Genomic DNA, 27,637 nt, shown 5'->3' with positions numbered 1-27,637 from the left:
AAAATTGCACGAGTAGTTTTTAAAAAATTAGCTCCTAAAATTTTAGCTCCTCAATGTTAATTGAGTTTGGTATATATTTACTAATCTCTCTTTTTTTTTTGTTAAGCTTATTTGATTCTTCCTTTCACATTTCGAAATTCAAGTTCTTTCCAAATAGAATTTACCCATTTTTTTTATGATTTATTTTTAAAATTTGTATTTTTAGATAATTTTTATAAATTTTTCAAAAAAAATTTGAATTATAATCTATAAAATTTTACCATCATCTTAAAGTAGATGTATTTTTATGCACACCTGCAAAAAATTACAGTTTTTTATTCAAAATTTCTGAAGATATACATAAATTTAAATATTGGCACGTTTTGAAATTTGGCATATGTGTTGAAAGCGATAAAACATCAGATGTGGTTTAAACACTTTGCTAAAATTATTTGGAAGTGGAAATGATGTGATGCTTTTACTGCTCATACACAATACAAAAAGGTAGGAACGAGGTGCTTTTTATTCTGCTCCAGCATAATGGGAGGGAAAGGAAAATTAGTTGCCATATATTAAGAAGTTCGTCAAGTGAATTATTCCTGGCCAAACTCAGAAAATTTCTCCAAGATAATTTTTTTAAATCCCCTATAAATTTCGCACCAAATTTTACAAAATTTAATATCTAGGCGTAATTTGAGTCGTAGCATCGAAATACGGAAAACAAAATTGGTATATTATTTCAGAAAAAGTCCAATTCTGTGTCAAAATACCTATATTAAAACAATGCTATATATAAATCTAATATATATTCCAAGTCGCACTTTTGAAACATGGAAAACGCAATTTTAATTTTTTCAAACGTCCCAATAGAATAGGAGATATAAAACTGTCTTTTTTTTTTTTTTTTTTTCCCCCGCAGTGTACCTCTGTATTTACTTGAAAGTAAAAGTTCTTATTTCTAGTGCTCCATTGTTAATGAAAGTTCCCGAGGATTCCTCTCTCTTTTTTTCCAGGTGAGCACAGTCATAAAATTTGTCCCAAAGTAAATTTCTTCATGTGGAATTTCACTCAATATTGACAAGGTGAGATGAAATAGTGGCCGTAAGCAATTGTGAAATCACAAGTGTAGTTACCCTCTTCCCACTAGAGAAAGTGTAGATCATGCTTATAATAACTGAGCTTTAAACAGATTCACCAGTTTCTATTGTGATAAAAACTACGGCAGTGTATAACATATTTGCTTTTAGCATAAAAAAAAGTACTGAGAGTGTTTCTCACGAATATTACCACCTCTGAATTATTGTGAAATAGGAACATCTAAGCGAGAAATATTCTTCAGCCACTTCAGAAATTTTTCCTTGGATATTGAATCTACTTTTTTCCAATTTAGCTTCATGCTCTAAAGTTTCTGAAAAAGTTTAGAGAATAATGGTACAGGACAAGTTGCTCCAGTTGGATAAAATCCTATGAGCTGCAGACAATGTAACTTTCTTGGTGACTGTTTTGTAGTAAAGCTCCTTTAAGCTTTTTAACTAATACATAAGCCCCGTTCACATGCAACACTCTTTCGCACAGCCACCATTTGTATTAGGAGGAAACGGGGATATGAAGCAGTTTCGCCTTCAGGACCAGTTCAGATGCACATCGTATTCCATCCCGTAAACCATAAGCCACTGCGAGCAATAATGTCACAAACGAATCGATTTGCCAAATTTCTAACATTTGCTTACATCTTTTTTGACATTATTTACTATAGAATAGAACACCATTGGAGTTTAACTCTTTAGTTAATTAAAATATATCTAAATTAATTTTAAATGCTATTTATATACGAGATCAAATGGTTAAAAGAAATCATGTATGCTGCTGAACGGTTTTAAATACAATGCTTTTTGGCTGTTTAAATTTCAAACTTTGCTTTTTGAAAAATGAATAAAATGACAAATTAATATAATTAATTCAGGTATTAAAATTGTTTTGATTTTGTTTTACAAAAGACTTTAAATAAAAGTTGTAATTTATGTTTTTATTAACCAATTGAATACACTAGGTTTTGTTATATACATGTATTGAAATTCAGCAATAAAATTTTTAAGGAATTTGGAATGATTTAGTGACCATTTAGGTAGTTTAGATTCTTTAAATTGCGTTTTCTAAGTTTACATTTTTTGATAAATCTTTTAACTTGAAGTCCTAAAACTTATACAGATATGGTCTAAATTATTTAATATTTTTACCGATTATTTAAAATGATGTACTTTATAGAAACAAGGATGGGTTTTGCAAAATACTGGAAAGAAAAATTATTTGAAGTGAAAATGTGACTGAGATCATATTTGTTCCAAAGTTTTTACATAAGAATGTGTTTTTATTTTTTTCTCAGAAACTAATAATTCATTAATTGCAAAATTGATCCTTAAAGTTATTAAGAACACTCTAATAAATACAACCAGAAAATTTAGGGAAAAACATTGAAAATTGTAGTAGAAGAAAGATATTTTAATTGTTAAACTTCTCTTACAAAAATTTTAATAAAAAAAAATTACTGGCAAAAATATTTTTTTCAGCTTAAAATCATTTTGTCTTACAAAACCATTTAAGAAGAATAGAAAAATGATGAAAAAATGCAGCAATTTATTTATTAGTTGGATATTTTTAATTGCTGTATTCGGAATTCAAAGCAATTGTTCAGGCAATGCGACAATTTTGGATGTCTCATAAGTATTTCATTTCATAAGATTTAAAAAAAGATTCTATTATAATTGTGTTAAATCAAAAGAGGTCGCGTAAAAAGAATATTCGTCCCTCTTTAACATTCTACTTATTAGAAATCGTCTAAAAAGTATTCGTATAGAAATAATCAAAAATTCCACACTGCATGTACTTTGAAATTTAGGAAAATATGTGATGTTACAATGCACGTAAAATAAAAGTTCTTAAATTAAAAAAAATTCAAAACATACTGAGTCGCGTTGAAGCCGATATGCACATCTTTAGTTTTAATTTGAACAGTATTTCTGGAATACCCTGCATCAGATAACCTTGTCTGTGCTTGTTTACAAATTTCCGTATTTCGTTTGGTTGGATGATATGGTATCCCCAGATATCTATCAACGCAAATGTTTAGCTGACAGTCCAGTGAGGAGTCAGTTGCGTGTCAGCCATGTTGTTTTTAAAATTAAGTGAACCGCGCAATCGCACAGTGCAGTATGGGAAATCTCCCCATTTGCCCTGCTCCAGAGAGGTAGGAACTTTCTACCGAATTCTACCTCCAATTCGGAGAAGCAGTTAATGCTTGTTTGCCATGTGAATGGAACACGTTGGAAGAACCAGTTTTCCCTACCAGTTGAATCTGCTCTTGTGAATGGGGCTTTAATGTATCCGCTTGTTTATTCCATAATATCCCGAGCACATTTGTGTCACATTTAGGTTCATCTGTGAAGTTCATGTCCTGCCATCCTCTTCTCATAGATGGCAGCAAACGTAATCTCGGGCACAGCACTGGTGTTCGAAAATGTCACGCCCGAGTATTACTCGGTGTAATTTTTTTTTGAGTGTATCGTATTGTTATACCCGAATATATATCGGGAGACGTTTATTTCGGCTTCATCTCTTTGTCAAACCCGACTGTATCTCGGGAAAAGTTAATGTGCACTCAGTTCAATAGATGACAGCACTTTACTGAAGATTTCAAAGGTTAGAGGTTATAAGTTCTTTGGTTCAAAGTGCAAGGGATCTTTTTGTTGTAAAATGCGTCCAGTTCTTTGAAACGTTATATAGATGATTTAGAATCTTCAACCGAAGATGAAGGATGTGTGTTTGATGAGCAATATTCATGATACTTCCATGGTCAGCCTCAAAAATAAAAAAATGGAGATATACTCAAGCCGAAGATTGTTTCTAATTGCAGTCTAACTATGGATGGTGTAGATCGCTGTGATCAGGAAATATCCTTTCATCCAACAATCCAAAAATGTCAGAAAAAATATTATAAAAAGATATTTTTACATTTACTAGACAAGGTACTCTGGAACTCATATTTGCTCTATAAAAATGTAGTTGGGAAATGTATCACATTTTTAGAATTTCGAATCCAAATTGTAGAAAAGCTTTTACACAAATATGATGATGCAGCTTCTGGACAAAAGAATGTTGGCAGACCACCTACAATAGATAACCCTGCCCGTTTTTACTGAACGACATTTTATATCCCATATTCCTCCTACTCCTGCGAAACATGAGGCTGCAGGACAGTGAAAAGTGTGTTGTTCGAAAAAGGATAAAAATGGGGAAAAGATAAGGAAGGAATCACGATTCTGGTGTAGTGATTGTGGAGTTGGTTTGTGCTTGGAAAAGTGTTTCCAGTTGTACCACACAAGACTGAATTACTGAACTACTAATAGGTATTCACTTATATTTATTTATTTTTTAGAAAATAATTAATTTTTTTCATTTTTAGAAAATAATACTCCACTAGAAGCGAACTTTACAACTGCCATGTTGAGTGGCAGCCGCCTCAAGCAAATATGCAGTGGCTACAAAACTTTAAAAATTTTACCCATGTACTTCAAAATATCAATTTTTAAGTACTTAAGAATATTTTATTTTGTACTAAACATTGGATTTTTGCAATAAAAAAAATTGACAATTTGTGTACCCAAATCATCAAAATAACTTGACAGTTAAAGGGTTAATAAGCTTGCACAGAAATGCGAGAAAATTTGATGCCAACCATTAAAAGATTAATTTCCTACTTTGCAGATGGGATGAAAGCTTTTGTGTAACCATATGATTAGTACACTCCAATGTGCAAGTAATAGTTAAGGTTTTTGGTGATATGCTTCCAACCAACATTATTTAAAATTTTATGTATGGTTGCATTCCTAATAATCAGGACCATTTCTGTGAAAATCTATGACAGTGGTTTCCAAACCTTAGGATTGAACTCCATATTATGTGTTTGTGTCAGATTCCAGATTCTCTGGAATATGTATTTTATAAAATGTTTGGATACCTGTTATGCAGTTTTTCAGCAACCATGCAACCCCAAAAGAATTTTTCATGACTTCTAGTTTGAAGACCACTGATCTATGATATTCTGTGAACTATGAATTACCAAGGAACTATGAACATTTTCTGTGATTTCCCCTTAACACTAAAGAACATATTTATTAATGGTCTATGAATTCTAAGTTCCAAGTCAGTACAAAGTCCCAAATCTCTGAAAATCTATTGCATGCTCTATATTCCACCTTAATATTTTGTGATTTAGGTTATCAAGACTATATATTGAGTTCCTTTTACTTCAGTATAAGTGTATGTATGTTTATATGACTCCTTATTGTATAAAAATGTAAAAAGCAATAGATAATACATATTAATCTTAATGTAAAAAGCAATAGATAATACATATTAATCTATTGCTTTCTGTATTGTATTTATGTTTCCACAAGTGCATTCTACCAGAACAATATTTTGGACATACCAAAAAATTGTAAGCACAGACATAATGTAAAATTGTTACAAGTAGCACAGAAGAGCACAAATGGTGCCGTTTTGTCATCTATAACCCAATATGTCAGATTTAATCCTGTTCTATTGCTACTTAGCATGGAAGAATGATACCTGCTTACCTTTGGATAAATAATCTGGTGATTCTTGTGCTTCATTCTATATCTGTATTTTATACTAATCATTTTATATGAATGTTTTGGAGATTTGGAATTAATGTTCTGTGTTTTCCTTATTTCTTATGAAAAAATTTGTTTTGATGTATGACTTTAAATTATAGATTCTGAGCACATTTCCATGGTCAATTATGGTCACTTACCAAGGTGCCACTGTACTTCCTTTTTCTTCAGTGAAGCAGATCCATGATACCTTGATTTTGTTAAATGTATATATACTCGCAAGAGTTTTCTGTACTAACTTGTTTTTTTTTTACACTTATGTCTCCATTATTTACGTTTTTTTGATTGAAGCAAATACAATAACTTGGGACATGGTACCAAAAAGAGAGGATAATGTATATTTTGTGCATTCTTTTGTTGATGCTTTGCATTTTATACTTTTCACTCTGGAAACTTTCCAGCAACTTAGCCACTTTTTGGTACATTGAGCCTGTTTATTAAATAATCATTTTAAAGGGATAAAAATATGAGTAAATTTGATAGAAATAGTCATTCCCACAAAGGGTATATGTGTAGTAGAGGCATCAAAAATAGCGAAATTTTGGTAAAGCTCCGTGTGCATGCGTACCACATGTGAGTAGCAAGGTCTTGGTAGACAGTTGATGTATTCAGGTGGTACTTGTTGTATTTTATTTTATTTTGCCAAGCTAGTGGTGGTGTGATTTATGGAAGTTTTATGAGTGAGCAGATTGTATACAAATGGAATTTACTGTTAAGCTGTGTAGGAAGATATAGGATTCAGAAACAGGCGATATTTATATGGTTGATGTAATTGTTAATGAAAAGTCAAGATTTATTCTAGCATCTGTATATATTCATTTCACTGTTAATTCAGGAGATTTAAAGATGTCCTTGTTTAGTGCATTGATGAAATATCCTGTGACTACTATATTGATTGTTAAAGAGTTTGTGAAACACCTGCAGCTCTTTAAATTAAAAGAGAGTGCCTGCCGTCATTTTTTGTTTGTTTTAGAGGTCTTTATCATGCAATATTATGCTCAGTATTATGATTATTATTAAATCTACCATACTCTTATGTTATATGTCTTGAATATTATATTATGTTTTCATTATATTCTTTGTATGTTATTGTATTCATTTCTGTATTCAAATACTATTAAGTTCAGCATATATGCTGTTTATGAGTGCATAGCTGCCAACTCTCTTGGTTTTCCATCTCATATCCCGGTAGATGACCAAATCCACCAGTTTTTTTTTAGTTTTAGACATTACAGAGTAAATTTTTTTCAGGGCTAAATACAATTTATTGGAATTATGGAACTTAAATTGTCCAATTTTGTTCCTCAAAGCTCAAATATAGTTTTTTTTTTTAGCTTTTCTTCAGCGTAATTTTTTGTATTGAATTTGATTTGATCCAAATGGTCTTTATCTACTGCAGAAAATTGTAGAACTTATAAGGTATTTTTTCTGCCTCCTTAGCATGCCTTTGTAGTAGTGTAGTGGTCAGCACTCTCGATGCGTATTCGAGAGGTGAGTGGTTTCAGTCCCAATGAGGGCATTGCTAATTTTTCATCTCTCTTGCTTCCAAAAAATCCTAATAACTCTAGAAACTTTATATAAAAATTCAAACATTGTTTAAGCAGTTAATTTAATTTATTCTTTTAACAGTAATATTTGGTACATTACTAAATTTATTCATGCAATACTTAAAAAAGTACTTTGATAAATTTAAGCTTTCCTACTAAAGTTTCTCTCAGTATAATAGTGTAAGAAAATTGTGAAATCAAATAACTCAAGGAACACAAAAAGGTTGATATCTAGTTTAATAGTAATATATTTTTCATCAAAATTATATTACAAATCATTGAATAATCTATATCATGCATTATAAAGCAAATTTAAGTATATTTGAAATGGTGTCATTACACTGTGGAAAAACCTACCATTAACCCCCAGTTTTTGGCATGAAAAACCTCCCAGTTTTCAGTATTCTAACATTAGCAATTATGTGAGCATGTATTCTGCTACAAAATGAATTTGGTTAGGTTGCTATGACATATATGATTCTATTGACTTTTGTATACTTTGCTTGTAAAAGTTAAGCTGGTTACTGAATTCTCTAGAATTTTCTATAACAAAAGGATTGTTCAGTGTTAGAAATTTGACAACCTGTGGTATATAGTAAAATCTATATCTTGTGTAGAATTGCATCACTATGTCCCCCCTCAATATTGTATATTAGGCCTACTGTCAAGGCAAAATTTAAATATAAAATTTGTTTTTATGCATGTATGTTGTGTCATTTTGTTTTGTTAAGAAATATTGAGTTTGAGAATCTTTAGGATTTCAAGATTTTTAAGCTTTTGGATAAACGTACTTGAAACTTTTAAAAATTTTACTGAGGCTACTAAAAGTTGGAATTTGTGTGTTTTGCCCAAAATTGTTCAACATTTTTGTAACATTGACTCGTAAATTTATGTACATTTTCAGAGAATTAAAACTGGTTTTTGACTATTGCTGAAGCATATTATGGACTCGTTTTCTTTACTTCCGAACGAAAGCTATTAAGGTTTTTGAAATACTGTGGTTAAATTATAACTTTCAAAATAATTTTTGTGTAATTAATATCTTGTGCTGCAAATAGTGCACAAGTATTCTCATAGTATTCTCATAATATTCTCATAATATTCTCATAGTATTCTTATAATATAAGGTTGCATATATAGTGGAACCTCAAGATATGAGGTTAATTCATTTCAGCATTGAACTCGTATAGAAAATTTCTCGTATCTAGATACTAACTTCCCCATTGAAAATAACGGAAATCCAGTTAATCCATGCCACACCCCAAAAAATATCAACATAAAAATTAATTTTATAATAAATAAAACTTTCAAAATAATATCACTTGTTTACCTTTATGATAGCTTCTGATACCGACCTTAACTGTTTCTCATTAATCCACACCAACAACAGCTACTAGGAGTTTTGCACGGTGCTTGGAAGTAGCAGTAACTCCTTTGCCTACATCAAGTTTCTTAATTTCTTCCTTCTTCTTCAGAATAGTGCAGATCATTTATGTCGAAAGCCCGTAAGTCTTTGCCAATTCTATCACTATTATGTTTATCTATAATATCCTCCATACTTTCAACAGACATGGCTTCCTTATTTTTCTTTGCAGCATTATCAGAGGCAACAATCTTCTTAGGAAGCATCGTGAAATAATTATTTTTACATTAAATGTAATAAACAATTAACTCACAAGCACACAAACACATAGATCAACAAACACTGAGTGATCTGACGAGAGGATTTCCCGAGTCGAGCTGGATCAGGAAATGGTACTACGCATACCGATGGGCCTGGCTCATTGCTCAAGTCAATGCTCGTATTTAGAGACAAATTTTTAGCTCATACTTTACTTGTATCTCGAATTTCTCGTATATAGGAGTGCTCATATCTCGAGGTTCCACTGTAATATTAAATCGGAAAAATTATAATTTTTGGTAAAATAGTAGCTTTATCAAAAATGACCTAGATTTATTTTATGTAGTACATTGTTACAATGTTTTTTCTTCAACTTCTTTCCAGGAATGAAGCAGACAATTGCAGAGAAATTTTGAGTGAGACTATAAATGAATTCTGTATATTAAAAAAATTAATAAATATGTGGCTTAGTCATTTGAACAACACTTAATTTTATTTTAAAAAAATCGTCATTTTTATTAGGTTAATTAAAATATAATTGGAAAAAATTGGAAACAAATAAAAGGTACAGAATTCCTGAAAACAGAAAAATACAACCACTATAAGGTAGACTGTTAATATACATTTTTAATGCAGAAAGACTGCGATATAATACATGCATTTTCGTTACAGTATTGAATATGCTAATTCTCTTACAAGGAAATCTTGAATGTACAAACAAAAAATTATGTAATATTATACATAAAGGAAAAATATTTTTAAATGCATAACCAACAATTATCTGCCATTGTTCTTTGTAACTTTTATGAGCTAAGATTTTGCAAAATTTTCTTTTATGCAGGATATATAAATTAAAATGTAATTAAAAAAACTGTGATGTAATAAACTGTAGAAAGTGATTTTAAAGTTAAGATTTTTCTTTTTCTCTTTAAAATACTTGTAGTTTTAAGGAGGTTAAATTTTGTTCAACAATGAATGTTGTTGTTACCCTCTAAATTTTTGTATTAAAAATTGTAATATCATATACTTTAAGGTATTTCATAAAAATAACTAATGAAATGCTATTTATGCTTTTTCTTATAGATTAATGAAAAAGTGTTTGATTTTAATTTTTTAAATTGTCATTTTTACCTGTGAAAGGTAACTGTTTAATTTAGAGAACTTACATAGACATACTGTCTTTCTAAGCATTTGTATTTAGTTATATCAGATAATAATTTGCATTTTTTTTTATTAAAGCAGATAAAATAATTCTTTTTTTTTTTTTTTTTTTCAGAGTGATAGTTTGTTATCCAAGAATTATGATCTGATATTGGCATCATTGGCAGTATTAGGTGGTGTTGACAGAAGATTGCATTTAGGTGGTGTAGTTATGAATGAGAAAGGGGAATTATGCACAGTTGAAAAAATTTCTCCTACTGGTAAAATCCACTTGCATTGCCACAAAACAAAAAATTCAACAAAGCATCTTTTAAATCAAATCAAACTGGTAAGTTCCTTTGTTGTCCTGTTTCATGCTTCAAGTGGAATTTATGATATTTATTTTCATGTGTATATATATATATATATATATATATATATTACAGTACAAAGTCCGAAACCCGGACGTCCATTATCCAGAATGATCTAAAATCCGGACCTCAAAGCCAGAAACATTTTTTTTTTTATTAATGCTTTACACCTGCACATTTGATTTTCCCTTCCATAATAAAACATGTGGAGATTTTCACTTAAAAATTCCGATTCTTAATTTCACTTAGACACTAAATAAAATACCTCATCATGTAAAACAATCATGTATGCATAAATTTGTGAGATTAATAATTTGACTCCGTAGCCGAGTATCTGTGTGGCATACATCTCAAACTGAAACATTCACCTATTTTATATCCCTGACACTGACCTGGCAAGTCATTATTTATTATATTTTGCTTTCATCACCATATGTTTATCAGTACATGACAGCTTCAGTAATAACTCATGCTGTGACAACTTTTTTTTATATTAGTAATTGAATAACAAGAGTATTAATTCAGAAGTCAAACAACAAAAATCAGCGTTATATTCACAAAATTTTCACAGGACTAGTTTCGATGGTTTTACCGAACCATCATCTTCAGCTGCAAAACCGCAAATGAACAAGATAGGAAATAATGAACAAGAGTATGGCAACCTTTTATGCTAACATTATGCGTGGCAATGATTATAGATTTTTAAATGCTCTAAGAAATATTGACGAGGAAAAATTCAACAAAAATTTCTTTTCTTGTGCTAAAAATAGATTTTGTTAATGAACTCATAGGCCAAAGGATTACATTTAGTGCTATTTTAATTAAGAAATACTGATATGTTATTCACTATAAACCCAGAAGCTGCAGCAGAGTATGTCGGCACCGGACAGCAGAATTTAGGGAAGACGAAATTTTTGGAATATGGGGAAGCACCGAGGGGCAAAATAAAGGGATGAGAAGTTTTTTATGATTTAGGGAAAGCACTGGACTGTGCCATGCGGTATTTAGCGCCGACCCTAGATAAAGCGTTAAGTATATGTGGGAGTTTATTTATTCAGGACTCGGATTATTTCTAAGCATGTGCAAGAAATAAATGTAGGTATAGTAAATAACTAAACTACAATTCAGGCTTAATTCAGTATGCAATAGGAGCAAGCCAAAATTTAGCAAAACAACTTGGCTTACGTCGCCAATCTTGTGATACACAGCCAATAATATATAATTAATCGTCTGTAATAAGTATAACAAACGGTATTAAGCTAGGCTAAAATTATCTTTACTGATTCCGAGTCATTTCAATTAATGTAGCAGACTGTGCTGCTCCCTGATCTTCTAATTTGACCCAGTTTATTATTTTTAGCAGACTGTTATTATTATGGCAATTTTATAAAAATTAAGCTTGAACTTTCGATTATGTCGAAAAGAGTTTCTAATTCTGGAGCTGCGAAAGGATCTACAAAGCGAAACCATGTTTCAATGTCCATTATACAAAAAGTTGAATTGCTGCAAAAAAATTATAAAGGCATATCCGTCTCAAAATTATGCGAGGAGTATGGCATTAGAAAGTCGACTGTATATGACATAAGAAAAAGTAACTTTTTGAATTTTTTTTTTTGGAAGCAACTTAAACAACTTACATTAAAAGAAATGTTTAATAATAATGTAAACAAATAAATATTAAGCTTTTTTTTTTTTTTTTTTTTTTTTTTTTGTAAATTTTGGTACCCTTTAGATCATAATTGTTCTTTATTTCATAAATTACGATTTCATATTTTTAATTGTATAATGTCTGCATGCCATCTTACCAGATTTAAATTGATGATCTATTATTATCTGGAAAAATCCCAAATCTGGAAGCCGAAGTCCTGACCAGTCCAGATTTCGGATTTCGTACTGTACAGGTTTTTGCTGTCAATTAGAAAAATTAATTTGCAGTTTGTATATGCACATTATATGTCTACTGGGCTGAGAAAAGCATTTTAAATTGACAATTGATATGCATGCTGATATTAATACAGTGTTTTCTATCAAGTCTTTTATTTTTGCTTCTGAGCTTGTATTAATTATCAATCTGTTAACTTCCTTTTGTAGTTAAATTATTAAGTTTGTTTGACGTTCTAAATATATTTCAAAATTTAAAGAAATGAAAAAAAAATAATAAACTCTCTTTCCAAAATGATAAAATAAATAACAAAATTAAATTCTATAATAAATATGTTATATCAATCAATGGACATACCTTGAAATTCAAATTCTTTTTAATTTATTTACGTATAGCAAATTCTTGTAGCTTTAGGCTTAGGTTTCAGAATATGTTTCGAATTCTGATTTATGTTAACTTACTTTTGTAGTTAAATTAATCACTCGTAAAATGGTTGTAAAAGACAAACATTTATTTAAAGATAAATCTTAATAACCTACACGAACGTATTCGTAAACGTACATAACATAACAAACGTACTTACTGCATCGTACCATTAACATTTCAAGCGTACATCATCTCAATGTTTTTTTTTTTTTTTTTAATTATAAATAGAACGACATCCAGAAATTAGCTGTTGCCCATTTTGTCTAATAATCTGTCTTCATTTTGTCCATTTTCTCCAATAACAATTAAATAATTTACAATCGTGCTTACATTCGACCATCCTTACTTTTCAATTGTCCTCAATTGAACCAAATCTTGTCATACATTAAAATGACAAATAAACAACAACAAAAATATAATAATAGGTAGGAAAAAAATAAAATATAATTTTTAAAAAAAATTCTATAAGTCCTATATAAAGTCTGTATAACGCAATAGTTTGCACACTGTTCGCTTGGGCCTTTTAAGTTCATCATTGTCTTCATCATCGTTGTCGTCATTGTCATCATCATTATTTGCTTCTGCATTTTTCCAAGATTTTAGTTGACTTATATGAGCAGTTGATGCATAAAAGCGACCATTGCAGGCTTCTTCTAGTTGTGATATTCTATAAGTGTCGCCCGGAAGTACTTCTGTCACAACCATTGGACCACGTTACTTAGGTTGAGTTTTGGTTGGTTCTCCTGGTGTAGATATTGAATTTATTTTAACTACTACTATTTCTCCTTGCTCAAATGATAGAGATTCCGATTTCTTCCTGTCATAATAAGTTTTCATTTTTCCTTGTTCTCTAACAATCTTTTCTCTAGCTTCTTTTTGTAGTTTTTCTGGTTCCTTCCAATTTTCTGCTTCTTCATCAGCAAGTAATCTCAAAACTTCATCTTGAAATCGTGGTACATATCCATGAAGTATTTCAAATCGTGTTTACCCAATAGTTTTATTGATTGTGTTATTCAAGTTTCTCTAAACTTCTTCAATTCTTTTGTCCCAATCCTTTTGATCTTTACTTTTCATTGATGTTACTATCATTGATAAAATTGTTCTGTTCGATCTCTCAACCATACCATTCCCTTGTGGGTGGGTGGTTGAATTTAATGTATGAAGAATTCCCTTTTCCTTGCAAAAATTTTGAAATTCCTTTGTAGTAAAACAAGAACCTCGATCTGATATTATACAATCTGGTAATCCAAATTCTTCTATGAAACTCATCAATGATTTCAGTATATTCTTTGAAGATGTGTTTTTCACAGCATACAATCGAATGAATCTCGTCATATTATCAATGACGACTAACAATTCCTTGTTTCTTTTAGAACTTGTGATGAAAGGTCCAAGATGATCAATGTGTATTGTTGCAAAAGGTCTGCGGCCTGGGGGTATTAGGATGCAGAAAACACTGTCTTTTTCCACTGGGAACTTTGTTGATGAGGCATTCGAAACATTTATATATGTCGATGAACATATATCTTCATAGCAGGAAACCAGTACAGTTCTTTGATTTTCGAGACAGTCCTATCAACAGCAAAATGTCCCATAAGGTCATGAAACTTCACAGCTATGCTTTTTCTCATGCTTTTAGGTATGACGTATAATAACTTCTTCTTTTCCCCATCCTCCACATTACGGAACAGTCTATTCCTTTTCAAAATATAACTCTCCACATTTTGATTTTCTTCTTTGGTTCTTTCACTTGAGTCTTTCTTCAGAATTGTTATTAATTCTCTTAACTTTTCATCTGCATGCTGTATCATAAGAATTTGTTCGTCTAAATTTAAGGTCAGACAAACTTCTAAATTATCTTCTATCAAAGAATGCATGGTGTCTGATGAATTAATAAGAGGAGCTCTACTGATTGCATCGATATGAGACATTTTAATTCCTGGTTTGTGGCATATTTCAAAATTATATTCTTGAATAAGGATCAACGAGCAATTTGGGGATTGCTAGATTTCTTTGCATTCATGTAAACTAATGCTTGACAGTCGGTAACTACCATAAATTCAATTCCGAGTAAGAATTGTTGAAGTCTATCTAGAGTCCAGACAATCGCCATTAGCTCAAGTTTACTCGAGTGATAATTCTTTTCAGCTTCTGTTGTCTTTTTGCTCACGCAGTAGACGAGATGCCATTTGCCGTCACTTCTGAGTTGAAGTAACATGCCAGCAATACCCTCTGAGCATGCATCAGTATGGACTTCTGTTTGAGCTTTAGGGTTGTACAAAGCTAAAATTGGTTGATTCGTCAGTTCATTTTTCAGCATTGTAAAAGAATTCCGCTGACTTTCTTCCCATCTGAATGTTTGATTTTTCCTAGTTAGTTGAGTCAATGGTCCAGCTTTAATGGCATAATTTGGAATAAACCTTCTAAAAAAACTTGTTAAACCAAGAAATCGTCGAACTTCATGAAGGTTTTTAGGTTCTGGGAATTTTGATATTACTTGTTTTCAACTTTTCTTGATCCCGGCTTTATTCCGTTTTTATTGATTATAAAGCCTAAATATTCTCTATTTCTTGTTTTTCAAATTCACATTTCGGTAACTTCAGGGTTAGTTTAGCTGCACGTAGTGCTTCGAATACTTTAATTAATTTCTGAATCATTTCTTCCCAAGTCCTTGCTGGAACAAGTATATCGTCAAGGTAGCACAACACTTCTTTAATACATAATGAGGATAATGCATGATACATCAATCGTTGAAATTCCGCAGGAGCGTTAGTCAAGCCAAAAATCATTATGTCAAATAGTCCACTTTCACCCGGTGTTACGAAAGCAGTTTTCAATTTTGCACTTTCAGTTAATGGAATCTGTAAATATCCGTGTGCTAAATCTAGCGTTGTAAACAGACTACACTCATGCAATTGTTCTAATCAATCATCTATTTTAGGCAGGGGAAATTTATCCTTTATAGTTTGACTATTGAGATGTCTGTAATCAACAACTAATCTGTATTCACCGGTCTTTTTCTTTACCAGTATGACAGGACTAGCATATGGGGATCGTGTTTCTGTTACTATTGCATTTTCTTTCCATTCTTGAACTATTTCTTAGATCGCAGCTCTTTCAGAGGCATTTGTTCTATAAGGCTTCATATATACTGGCTTTGAAACTTCGATTTCTTTAATGTCCATTTTTAGAAGATCTGTGCATCCTAGTTCTGAAATATTTAGTGCAAAGCAATCTCTGTATTCATTCAGAAGACATAATAACTCTTGTTGATCAACGTCGAGATCTGAGCCAATTTTAACTTGGCTTAAACTTATAGGAACTTTTATGTTGTTAATATTTTCTGTTTTTGCTAAGTTCGAGCTCAATTCAGAAATTTCAGTATTTAAACATGGTTCAACTTCTTCTGCTGTCCCAACGCATTGATCTTTTTGGAGCCTAACACTTCTATCGCCAACGTTAATCACTGGTATACAAGTTTCGCCATTTTTAATTTCTAATAAACACCTTCGGAAGGATTTTCTATCATAATTAATCCGTTATCTACAGAATCTGTTTGAGAACTGACAAGATTGATTGTATTTTTCTCTAATTCATTTGCCTCAAGAGTTTTAAGGCAGACTCGATTTATTTTTTTATCAATTTGGAGGTTACTAAATAATTACTAAATAATAATCTTTTTCCTATTCTGACATAAGCAATGTGAGGGAGCTCAAGCCATGTCCGTCTGATGATTAGATCAACTGGCTGTGCATTATCAGGTATAAGGTATATATTTATGCCTTGGCCTTTTACATTATCAATTTCAATATCGGCTTTTATCATTCCTATAGAGGTCACTGCAGGCACCCTTTGATTTCCAAAACCGTACAATTCATTCATAGCAGGTTCTGGTTTCACTTTAAGTTTCTGAGCAACTGAAGTCCTTAAGAGACAACAAGAACTCCCCGTATCAATTAAAGCCTGTACTTCTTCAGAATTATTCAGTTTTGCTTTCTTCAAATATGAATTGCTCTCTTCTGAATTTTCGCCAACTTGCTCAACAGAATAATTTTTATCATTTGAATGATTATTTTCAGCCTTAGTAACACAATTTTTAGCTTTATGACCTGTTTTATTACATTTTCGGCATGTTACTACTGGTTTGGGCAGCAGACAGTCCCTTGAGATGTGTCCAAAATTATTACAGCTGAAGCATTTTTGTTCGCCTTTTTCATTACGTGTGATACCGTAGAGTTTTTTCTTTTCGTTGATTGTAGCAACTGGACCATCTTTAAAAGTTTCGTTTCTCGTAAGACCCTTCTTTACGCGGTTGTTTATTGGTGAAAGTTGACTTCAAGGTATCATAATCATCTAGTTTTTCAACTAAATCAATTTGTGAAATCAACTCAGACCATATGTCAATAAAATGATCTTTTACTTCTGGAGGCACTTTACGTTTTATCTGATCCGCTACAATAAGGTTGCTAAGTTTCTCAAAAGTATCTACTTTAATTCCGCTTATCCATTCATTAAAAATATTTCTTAACTCATACGCAAAATTCTTCCATGTGTTTCCTACGCTCTTATTGTGCGTAAAAAAAATTTGGCAAAATTTTTCAGGTGTCATCTTGTACCGTTTTAATAAGATCCTTTTAACTTCTTTATAATTGTTTGCAATCTCATCGGTTTCTCTGGCGATTAACTGAGCAATATCATATGGCAATAAGCCAAACAAATGAGTAACCCATGTATTTTCTGGTATTTCAACTTGTTTAGCCAAACGTTCAAACATGATTAAATATAAACTAATATCATTCTCGTCGGGCTTAATTTTTGCATCAAATGATGAAGCTCTAACTTTGGATTCATGTGCGTACCACTAGCATTTTCATTGGTTCCAGAATTTGTAGATCTACTTTCTGCTTCAATAAGTAGTTTTTGCAGTTCAAATTCCATTTCATACTTTCGTTTTCGTTCCTCATATTCTTCTTTTCGCCTACGTTCTTCATCTTGAGGTTTTCGTTCTTAATTTCTTCTTTTTCTTTTCTTTCATTTATTTAACCATTCTTTGACGCATTCTTCATCGTACTCTTTGCTAACCAAAATTATCTTTTTCAAATCGCTCATTTTATGACTCTCATTTACACCTTCTCCCAATTCTTCAGCTAATATTCTTAAATTGCATTTCTTTGCATTACCGAAAATAGACATTTTCATACTTATTAAAATGCAAATTATATATATATGCTGTTATTATTAACTTCCAGTTAGACAACTTAGTAGAACGCAGTTATTGGTATTTTATTAAGTTTGTTTGACGTTCAAAATATATTTCAAAATTTAAAGAAATGAAAAAAAAAAAAATAATAAACTCTCTTTCCAAAATGATAAAATAAATAACAAAATTAAATTCTATAATAAATATGTTACATCAATCAATGCACATACCTTGAAATTCAAATTCTTTTTAATTAATTTATGTATAGCAAATTCTTGTAGCTTTAGGCTTAGGTTTCAGAATAATCCCACTTCTGATTTATGTTAACTTCCTTTTGTAGTTAAATTAATCACTCGTAAAATGGTTGTATAAGACAAACATTTATTTAAAGATAAATCTTAATAACCTACACGTAACGTATTCGTAAATATACATAACGTAACAAACGTACTTACTGCATCGTACCATTAACATTTCAAGCGTACATCATCTCAATGTATATTTTTTTTAATTATAAATAGAACGACATCCAGAAATTAGCTGTTGCCATTTTTTCAATAGATATTTTGTCTAATAACAATTAAATAATTTACAATCGTGCTTACAAATCTGATTCATACAGTTAAAGTATGTCCATCATGGTTGCACTTGTAATATGTGCATCCTCTTATTGTTCACAGGAAAGGCTCTAAAAATGATATGAGGTCGGTTGTGATACATTTAGCAGAGATAGCCAGAGGTTGAGTCTCTTTAAGTGTTCATCTGTACTACAAAAGTGTCAAAATGGTTGCTTCATAATTTTGTTTGTTGTATGCTAGGTATTTAAGCAATTTATCAGTCTTCTTCCAATTATGGTGATTTGCTCTTTCATCCTTGTAGACTATAGCCAAAACCTATGTATATTCAAAGCAAAATTCATGCTTTTCAATCTGTGTTGTGACTTATCTGACTTGTCTGACAATAACATCAGAACAAGCCCATGATATTCATGGCAAGGAGTGCAAGATTGCGCCTGTGCTTTTGCAAGAGCCTTGAGCACCATACAAGTGACGCGCGACTTTGCTCAGTGCTACCCTTAATTTTGATGGAGTGCACCCCCATGGGAATGGGTCCAATTGTCTCCCACCCCCACTTTCCTTAGCACCAACCTCTCGAGAGAACTCACCTGGCTGCATATATAAAGTGCCTCCGTACCACACAGATACTATACATTTACAAACATCCACTCCTTCTCCAGGATTCAAACCTGGGCCGTTTCGTATAACAGTCAGTATCGCTAACCACTATCCTGGTTGGGACCATGCTTTTCAATGTATTTCATTATGTATGTGTTTCAATGTATTTCATTTTATATGCTGAAAGGTAAACTTTTCTCAATGTTTTGCATTTATATATGTGTAAAATATGTTTAGTTTTCACATGCATTTAAAAATCATCAGGTGTATTATTTAAATATTGTATCAGTTATAACATCTGTAGAGTGATTAGAAAAAGCTAAGTTTTCCATTGCGTATGAATACATCTCATTTCTAACAATGCTATAAAATCTAAGTTATTGATTAAGCAGTTGATATAACTATTGCTCAAACAAGAGTATGTAAGCAAGCTAGAAACAGGTCAAGACTGGATATTTTACCCAGAATGAATAGAACATGCTACAGAAAATTCTAAGAAAGTGGCTGTGAAGTAATCCTTAATAAAATAACCTGACAAAATGTTGATTAAAATCAGCTTTGTGTTCTGGCTTTTGGTGACATTAAAATTCTATATAAAAAAAGTTTTGTGTTAGAAAACTGCATCTCCATCTATCTCATGTGACTTGTCGTTTTAGTATGGTACAGTCAAAAGTCTTTAATCCGGACTTCGGTGATTCCGGATTATCGATTTTTTCCGGATTATAGATCATCAGTTTAAATCTGGTAAGATGGCATGCAGAAATTATAAAATTAAAAATATGAAACCGTAATTTATAAAATAATGAGCAATTATGATCTAAAGGGTATCAAAATTTACAAAAAAAAAGAAGCTTAATATTTATTTGTTTACTTTATTAAACATTTCTTTTAACGTACGCATGCGTAAAGCATACATTACACATAGCCAAAATTAGAAAATTGCAACCAGAAAACTATTTGATTTGTATTCGTGGTATTTATAATGACGAGGAATTTGATTTAAATTATATCAAAGACGGAGTACATCGAGATGAAATACTGCATTTAGTAAGGAATTATAAGCCAAATAAAATAAAAACATCTGCCCTGAAGATAACGATAGTGCTGACAGATCAACTTCCAGGTCATTGTGCACTGCAACATTTTCCCTCCACTCCCCATGCAGAGCAGCGTGAAATTGATAAACAGATTTCGAAATGGTTAGATAAACAAAGGATATGCCTTTATCCATTTTTTGTAGCAATTCCACTTTTTGTTTGATGGACCTTGAAATATACTTTCGTTTTGTAGATCCTTCTTTGGGAGCCTCAGCATCGGAAATTCTATTTGACATAATCGAAAGTTCAAGCTTACTTTTATAAAATTGCTGTTACAGTCTGAAAAAATAATAAGCCAGACACAATTTGAAGATTATGGAACAATGCAATCATCAACATTAACTGAAATAGATAATTAGATAATTTTAGCTTATACCATCCGTTATACATTAAACGCACACGCGCAAACGTATTCTGCGCTTGCGCAGACGCATATGCGCAGTCGTAAAGGTCTTGTGCGCACGCGCAAACGCCTATGCGCATGCGTCAACGCGGCGCATGAGCAGAAAGATTTTAGCTTTGAGGTCCGAATTAACGACTTTTGACTGTAGTCTGAAGATAAGATTTAGCAATAGTGGTAGTCTTATTGTTTGATATACTATGTCAGTGGTGGATATATGTTCATAATTGTGTAGGAATAATTTATTTTGGCTGTATTTTTTTTCATTATTGAGTATTTGCAACAGTAGTTTGGTTCAAATAAATAGACTGTAATATGATGGATTTATTCTCTTAAAATTTTTTGTTTTGAATGATATGTTTGATATCCTTAAAGTACAAATGCATGAAATAATCTTTAGAATAGCGGTTAATCATTGGATTATAGTAACTTGGTGATTTTTTGGTGTAAATTTGGCGACCAACCCTGCTACAGCAACCTTCTACTTTTTGTTTGGACCCCATTTTGTTTTCACGAAGTAAAGGTTTTTTTTTAAACTCAAAATTTTTTTCCAACAATCTGCTAGCCGAGTTACACTTTGCTAGAACTTTTATGGAAATAAGAATTAATATTCTTAATATGTAAGGAATGTTTCACGTAAAAGTCTTACCAATATACTCCAGTTTTGGAATTTTTTGTGTATTTATGAAAGTTCAAGCATCTGAGATTAAATAATAAGTAGCAGTCACGGCCAAAACAAAATTTATGAGTTCTATGTACACCTTGAAAAGAAAAAGCATACAAATTTCTCAATATAAATAAAATCAGTTCATTCTATCCAAGCAACAGCCGATTCGTAAATAAATTTTGGTTGCCAAAACCAAGGAACAATATCTTTTTACGCTTCAAGTTAATCCGTATGATGTCATGATTTAAATTTAATGTAATATAAAAACTTGGTTTCAATGCCAATAAAAGAATTAAAGTGACAACAACATATCCTGTCAATTGTCCTAACCTGAAACAAAATTTTGTCAACAACAGCTAAATGCTGACATTAACGAAACGTTTTCGACGTACAACGGCTTCACATGAATATAGAAGAATATGACATGAATAGTCATATAAATGTAGTGGGGGAGTTGAAGATGCTAAATAAGAATTGCACATACACGATATCCATGTACACGTCAACTTATTTTCACTTAGAAAAACATCCCAGAATTGCACAAAAATGGCATTGCACACATTCTTGACTTTATCCATGTACACTGCTAAAGTCCTAGCTAGTAACCTTTATCGCCTTACCAAAATGTCGCCAAACTACCTGTTACCATATTCCAACGATTAGCCAGAATAGCGTAAATCGTGAAAATTCTTTTAATCCGGATTATTATCCTTAAAGTAGAATAATAATCATGAATGATTATGGTATGAAAACATCCCATAATTGCCACTGCAGTGAAAATGTGTTAGGTCACAAGATCATTCAAAATAGTGTTGTAGATTAGGTTTATTACCTTTTTGACTGTTAGCTTATGACTCTATTGCTGAATAGTAGTGATTAATGAAAACATTTTTTGTTGATGGATGTTTTTACCTTTAGACCATGCATGTTGAAAGTATCTCTACTTAAGAATTCCACATTCCAAATTTCTTTTAATACTTCTGTGTTAGTAAAATTAAGGAAATGTATGGAAGAACAGGCAGTGCTGAGGACCGTAGTTGCATAGATTGAAACATTAAGGTATCTAAGATCAATCAGAATTGTTAATGCGTATTTCAGAATGCAATAACTATATGTAAAAGTTAAAAAATCTGAAGTTAATGTTTCAAATGATGGTGGTCATCATTCTTCTAAGATTTCTCTGATTATCATGATGATTTCAAGACCAATATCACATTAGATATATCTTTTCGAAAACACTGTATTTAGGATTAATATAATTGAAATTCAGATTGTTGACAAAATGATTAATCAAGAATCATATTGATATTAAAAGTTGGTATGTTTCCATAACAGCTGTATAAAGTGAATACACAATCTACCATGCTAAGTAAAATGGTAACTTCAGCACCCAGAGATGCAGTATTGCAAGTAAAGCTGACAAAATACTGGATAATCTATTATCATGAAATTCTAGATTGAAAAAATTTGAAAACAATGTAATTGTGCTTAGCAATAGGCTGCCTTTATGTAAATCTAGAAAATACAGATTATGCTAAAGTACATTCTACTTGGCTTTGCAGCTAAAAGTGTTATAGAGATTATTTTGTCTTCTCTTTTTCATCTTTCTAAATAATGCAGGCTGTAACAATTATTCTAAAAGCAGTATTGAAATTGACTTTAAATTTTCTATATTGCCTCAATAAAAATAGACTGAATAACTATAATGTGAGGCCTCTAAGAAAGAAGTTCTAGGAAGATTTAAAAAAAAAAAAATGGAATACTTCTAGTCTAAATAAATTACAGCTAAATTTACTGTTTGATTAAGACATGATAACACGCCGAATAAATACTAATTCAGAAGACAAACAACAAAAATCAGGGTTATATTTACAAAATTTCCACAGGACTAGTTTCGATGGTTTTACTGAACCACCATCCTCAGCTGCAAAACCAAAAGAAAAAAAAAAAATTTTTTTTTGCGTTTTTGCAGCTGAGGATGGTGGTTCAGTAAAACCATCGAAACTAGTCCTGTGGAAATTTTGTAAATATAACGCTGATTTTTGTTGTTTGTCTTCTGAATTACTGTTTGATATTTTAAAAATACGTGTTAAACCTGGTGGTTAATAAAATCAGCCACTTCCTATTTCCAGGAAGCCCCCCCCCAAAAAAAATGTAGAATTATACAAATAAATACAAACTAACTCTTAAAAGGTAGTTAAAAACTTTTTTTTTTTTTTTTTTGAAAATGTGGCTTTTATGTAGAAGAAGCCTCAGAGGAACTAAAAGCCATAGCTTATGTTTTAGACATCAGTGAGGAAAGTTATGAAGATTCATTTATAGGCCATGTGTCAGTTGATGGCAGTATTGAAATTTTGTGTAAAAACTGACTATGATATTGCAGAAAGTGTTAACAGAACTGCAGAAACTGACAGTGAACATGATACACAGGAAAGTAATGACATGAACATCAGTTGAATCTAGAAAAGTACTGAGAGTTTTGAGAAAGACTTGAATTGAAAGGTGTTAATCAAAAATATCACCCACAGTTTTATGAAATTAAGATTACTCTTGAGAAGCTGTTGATGAACAATGCAAAGTAAATATATGGATCAACTGTTTATAAAAGTTAAAAAATTCGTCAGTTATAAAAATTTTAAAGAAAGAATTTCAAAATAGCATTAATATTTTTAATTTAGCATTAATTTTTTATTATTGTTTTATAATTATTTATTGGGTTAATTGTTAGTTATTATTTTACTAGATAAGTTTAAAACCGAAATCCCAATTTGCAATACACTAATTACCATCTATTCAAGCTCATTCACTGAATAAACTCAAATATGCATAGGATGGAAGTGAATCCAATAAGCAATGGATAATGCATCTGTTTGAAGTTGTCAACCAGTAATTAATAAAAATTACATTGCAAAAATGATTCAGTTGCCTTTTGTTTTTTAACCATTTTTGTGGTGTCAGTGGTGAATGAGGAGCAATATTGAGAACTGTTGCTTTTAATTTTTTGTTACTGAGATTACTTTGTTACTCATTTTAGGTTGTATGCTTGCTGAGCTGTAGGTTTTCCTATTGAAATTGATCCTACTTTTGATAGTCCAGTAATATGACAACTGAGAGTCACTTCTTAGCTGCAAACGTTGATATTCATTTTATCAGCTAATCTGTTACTACATTCTTTAGATTCCTTAACATTTAAGGAATTGTTTTGGTTAAATGCATATATAAGCTTAAGCAGCTGATGATAATCATGCATTAGATGTTAGGGAAATGAAAAATTTTAAATTGAGCAAAAAGGTAATTTAAATCTAAATGTTGTGCTGTTCATTCTCAAGGTTCTCTCCTCTTTTCTGCCGCCCCTCCCATTAGGTGAGAAATGATTGCAAGAAAAATGGGAAAAAAATATATGAGAAATATGTGATTTTGTGGGAGCAAATCATCTGTCTTAAGAGATAGAAAGGAATGCCTTTGTTGTATGTATTAACTTGGACCTCTATGTTGTTTTAATGTTGTTTTAACTGCAGAGGATGGTTTTATTGAATCATGCTATACCATGAGGATCATGAAATTGGCCACAAGAGTTGTAGTATTGACAAATATTTATCTCTGAATCTGCAAATTTAACTGTTTTGCGGTATCATTTGCAAGTTGGCTGACTGGGAATTTAAAAAATTTCATAATTATTGAGCTTGTTCTATAACTTCATAAATAATATTTATTTGTTATTCTCTGTTGATCTAGCTACTGATTGCAAAAACACATACTGTAAAATAAACTATGAAGCTATAAGGTATTTCTCATGCCTTAGGGAATCTTTGTGGTGTAGTAGGCTGCAAGCTCTGCGCGTACTTGAGAGATCCGTGGTTCGATTCTCGGCAAAGGCGTTTCATCTTGCCTGCTTCTAAAAGTACCTAATGTCTCTACGGTGGTGCCCGAACTAAAATTGTGTTGGATGATGATTCTCCTCACCTAGGGTTTGGCGATTGGGTCCCCTAAAAAAAAAAACCTAGTTGCCCTTTAAAAGAGGGAGTATGTAAGGTATTTCTCCCACCTTCTTGGCATGCCTTCATTGTGTGGTGGTCTGCACCCTGGGTGTGTATTCCAGAGATCCGTGGTTCGATTCCCGGCGAAGGCATTGTTAATTTTTCATCTCTTCCACTTCCAAAAATTACCTAATGTCTCTACAAAGCATGAAATTTTATATAGAGAGACATTATATGTTTGTATTTTTATGTCTGTGTCATAAATTTGCTGTAAATCTCAAGATAATATATTTATCTTGTAATAACATTAAATTGTTATATTCTGTGTACATCCTGCAGCAATGTCAGTCAAATTGATTGGAAGCTTAGAAATGTAAATACTGACATGATATTTATAAATATTTCATTTTTCTTAGAATCGTTAATTCTACTAATTGCCTACCAGTGGCCAAGTGATAAAATCATTGAAAACTGGCAGTTCCAACCTGGGTTCGATTCCAGATGAATGGGCTCACTGCATGTTTTTTTTTTTTTTTTTTTTTTTTTTTTTTTTTTTTTTTTGTGGCTTTTCCTCTGTATGGTGTGTATATAAGCCAGTTTCCCGTAGCATGTCCTCCACGAGCGCATCTCTTCCCTTAGGCAGATAGCCCTACTGAGTTTGCTATAATAAACCAAACCAAACCAAACTTAATTCTACTATTGCATAAAGCGATACAAACAGAGCCTTTTATGTAAAAGTGGTCATATCTTATTCTAAGATTCTCAGTCTAAAGTGTTAGTTTTTACTTTTATTGATGTCATGTTTCTTATTTAAAGGAGTTAAACTTGCATATCTCATAATCTTTAAATTTATTGAATGATGGTTTCCTTTTTATATTTAAATTATTTTTTAGCATAACATAAATTATCTTATTTCTATTTAGAGTACTTCTGCAAATCTGCACAAAAATAAGTAAATTATAAAAATTACTTATATAATTTCTTTTTAATGAAATTTTAAAAAAGTGCTCTTGTTGTTATTAAAGGTACATGCCCCAAAATTTCAGTTAGATGAATGTCTTATAACTGATGATATGTTTGATGTATGGACAAGTTTATTAGGTCTTGCAGTTGGAGAAGAACACATTATAGAACAGAAAAGTAAATCTATCGATCTGAATTTGATTACATCAACTACATCAAGTATGTGCAGTTCTATTTAACATCTAAATTAAATAAAATGTATTTTGGTATTAGATTTGAATGTTCTTTTTAGTGTATTCATTTAATTACTTTCTAATACTAAAATTTATTTTCTTGCATATTTCTACCTTTTAATTTTTTTTTTTTATATATATATAGCAGCTCCTTATTTACAGGTATCTTATTATGCATCTCTAAGTTCCCCCTCCCATGGAAAATTTTACTTTGCCATCTGAACTGTTTCATATTGTATTTTTTAAATGTTGATCTATAATATATCTGATTTGAAGTATTGATGTCGTTTGGATAATTTCTGGAATTTCTGTAGTGTAATCCCATTATTAGAGAGTTATAAGGCGGTTATGAAACAAAAGTTGAAAAATTAGTTTTTTTAATGGTACTTATCAACCTTTAACTTTTCCTGGGAAGTAGGACATGTACATTCCATGCTTTCACTACATTAATAAGGCTGCTAAAAATTTAGTGTACAATGGGGATTTGAAATTTGACCCTTAATGTGGAGTGGGAAATGGCATATCCTGGCAATTTTTCTGTTCCTTGCTGATGGAAAAGTTGACTAAATGACTTTGGTACATAAAAAATTAGCCTCTGTATCCCATGCGACATTGAAAATAGCCTGGTACATATCATCAGCTTGTACAATGTGCAACATATATGGCTGGTACAACGGATTGTCTTCCATCTGCCATACTATCTAGGAAGAATTGCAGTTTATAAATAAATTGGTGTTGCTAAAAGTAATGTATACTTAAAGATTAATAACCTTATAATTAAAATCATCCTAGTGATGTTCAGACTGATTTTGTGATCTCTTGATATTCTTTAAAGGATCTTCATTTCTAACGCCCCTCCTTTTTTCCCCTTAATTTGTAAATGCAAAATATCACTTTAATTTTAGCCCTGATATGTTCTTAAAAAATGTGCAGACTGCTATTTAATCCTAACATCACAATGTAGTTCAACAATGTCAAACACAACCTTGGCTGGCATTCTGCCAAAGAACTTAGGATTGTTCAAAAGGGGTGTTAATTACATGCTGCAAGTTGAAAGGTCACATAAGAATTCATTCTTTCTGAGAAATTCATTCTTTTACTGCAAGAGGGAAAGTGTCAATTTTACTTGTGATCCTGTTATCTTTCACATTGTTTTTTTTTTTTTTTTTTTTTTTTTTCAGAAATAAAAGCAAATGTTTGCATTGATGTGCAATATTAGGAAACCAAAAAGGTTTTCATAGCATATGAGTTTTACATGAACAGTGCATA

General features: G+C 31.3%; 1 protein-coding gene across 2 annotated transcripts in view; it reads left to right on the top strand.

Annotated features, from left to right (window-relative positions):
- Positions 1-27,637, top strand: part of HERC2 (E3 ubiquitin-protein ligase HERC2) — a 599,575-nt gene that overhangs the window by 314,936 nt on the left and 257,002 nt on the right. For both annotated transcript variants that reach the window (XM_085808058.1, XM_085808057.1), the window contains exons 39-40: positions 10,114-10,326; positions 26,198-26,354. In XM_085808058.1, the coding sequence (XP_085664184.1) occupies positions 10,114-10,326; positions 26,198-26,354 (370 nt within the window). The remainder of the gene's footprint in view (positions 1-10,113; positions 10,327-26,197; positions 26,355-27,637) is intronic.

This window comes from Stegodyphus dumicola, chromosome X1 (assembly GCF_044657685.1).
Source record: "Stegodyphus dumicola isolate Sdum_Otavi_A_Nest chromosome X1, ASM4465768v1".
NCBI classification, from domain to species: Eukaryota; Metazoa; Arthropoda; class Arachnida; order Araneae; family Eresidae; genus Stegodyphus; species Stegodyphus dumicola.
The sequence above is the reverse complement of the archived record's forward strand: the minus strand, read 5'-3'. Positions and strand labels throughout refer to the sequence as shown.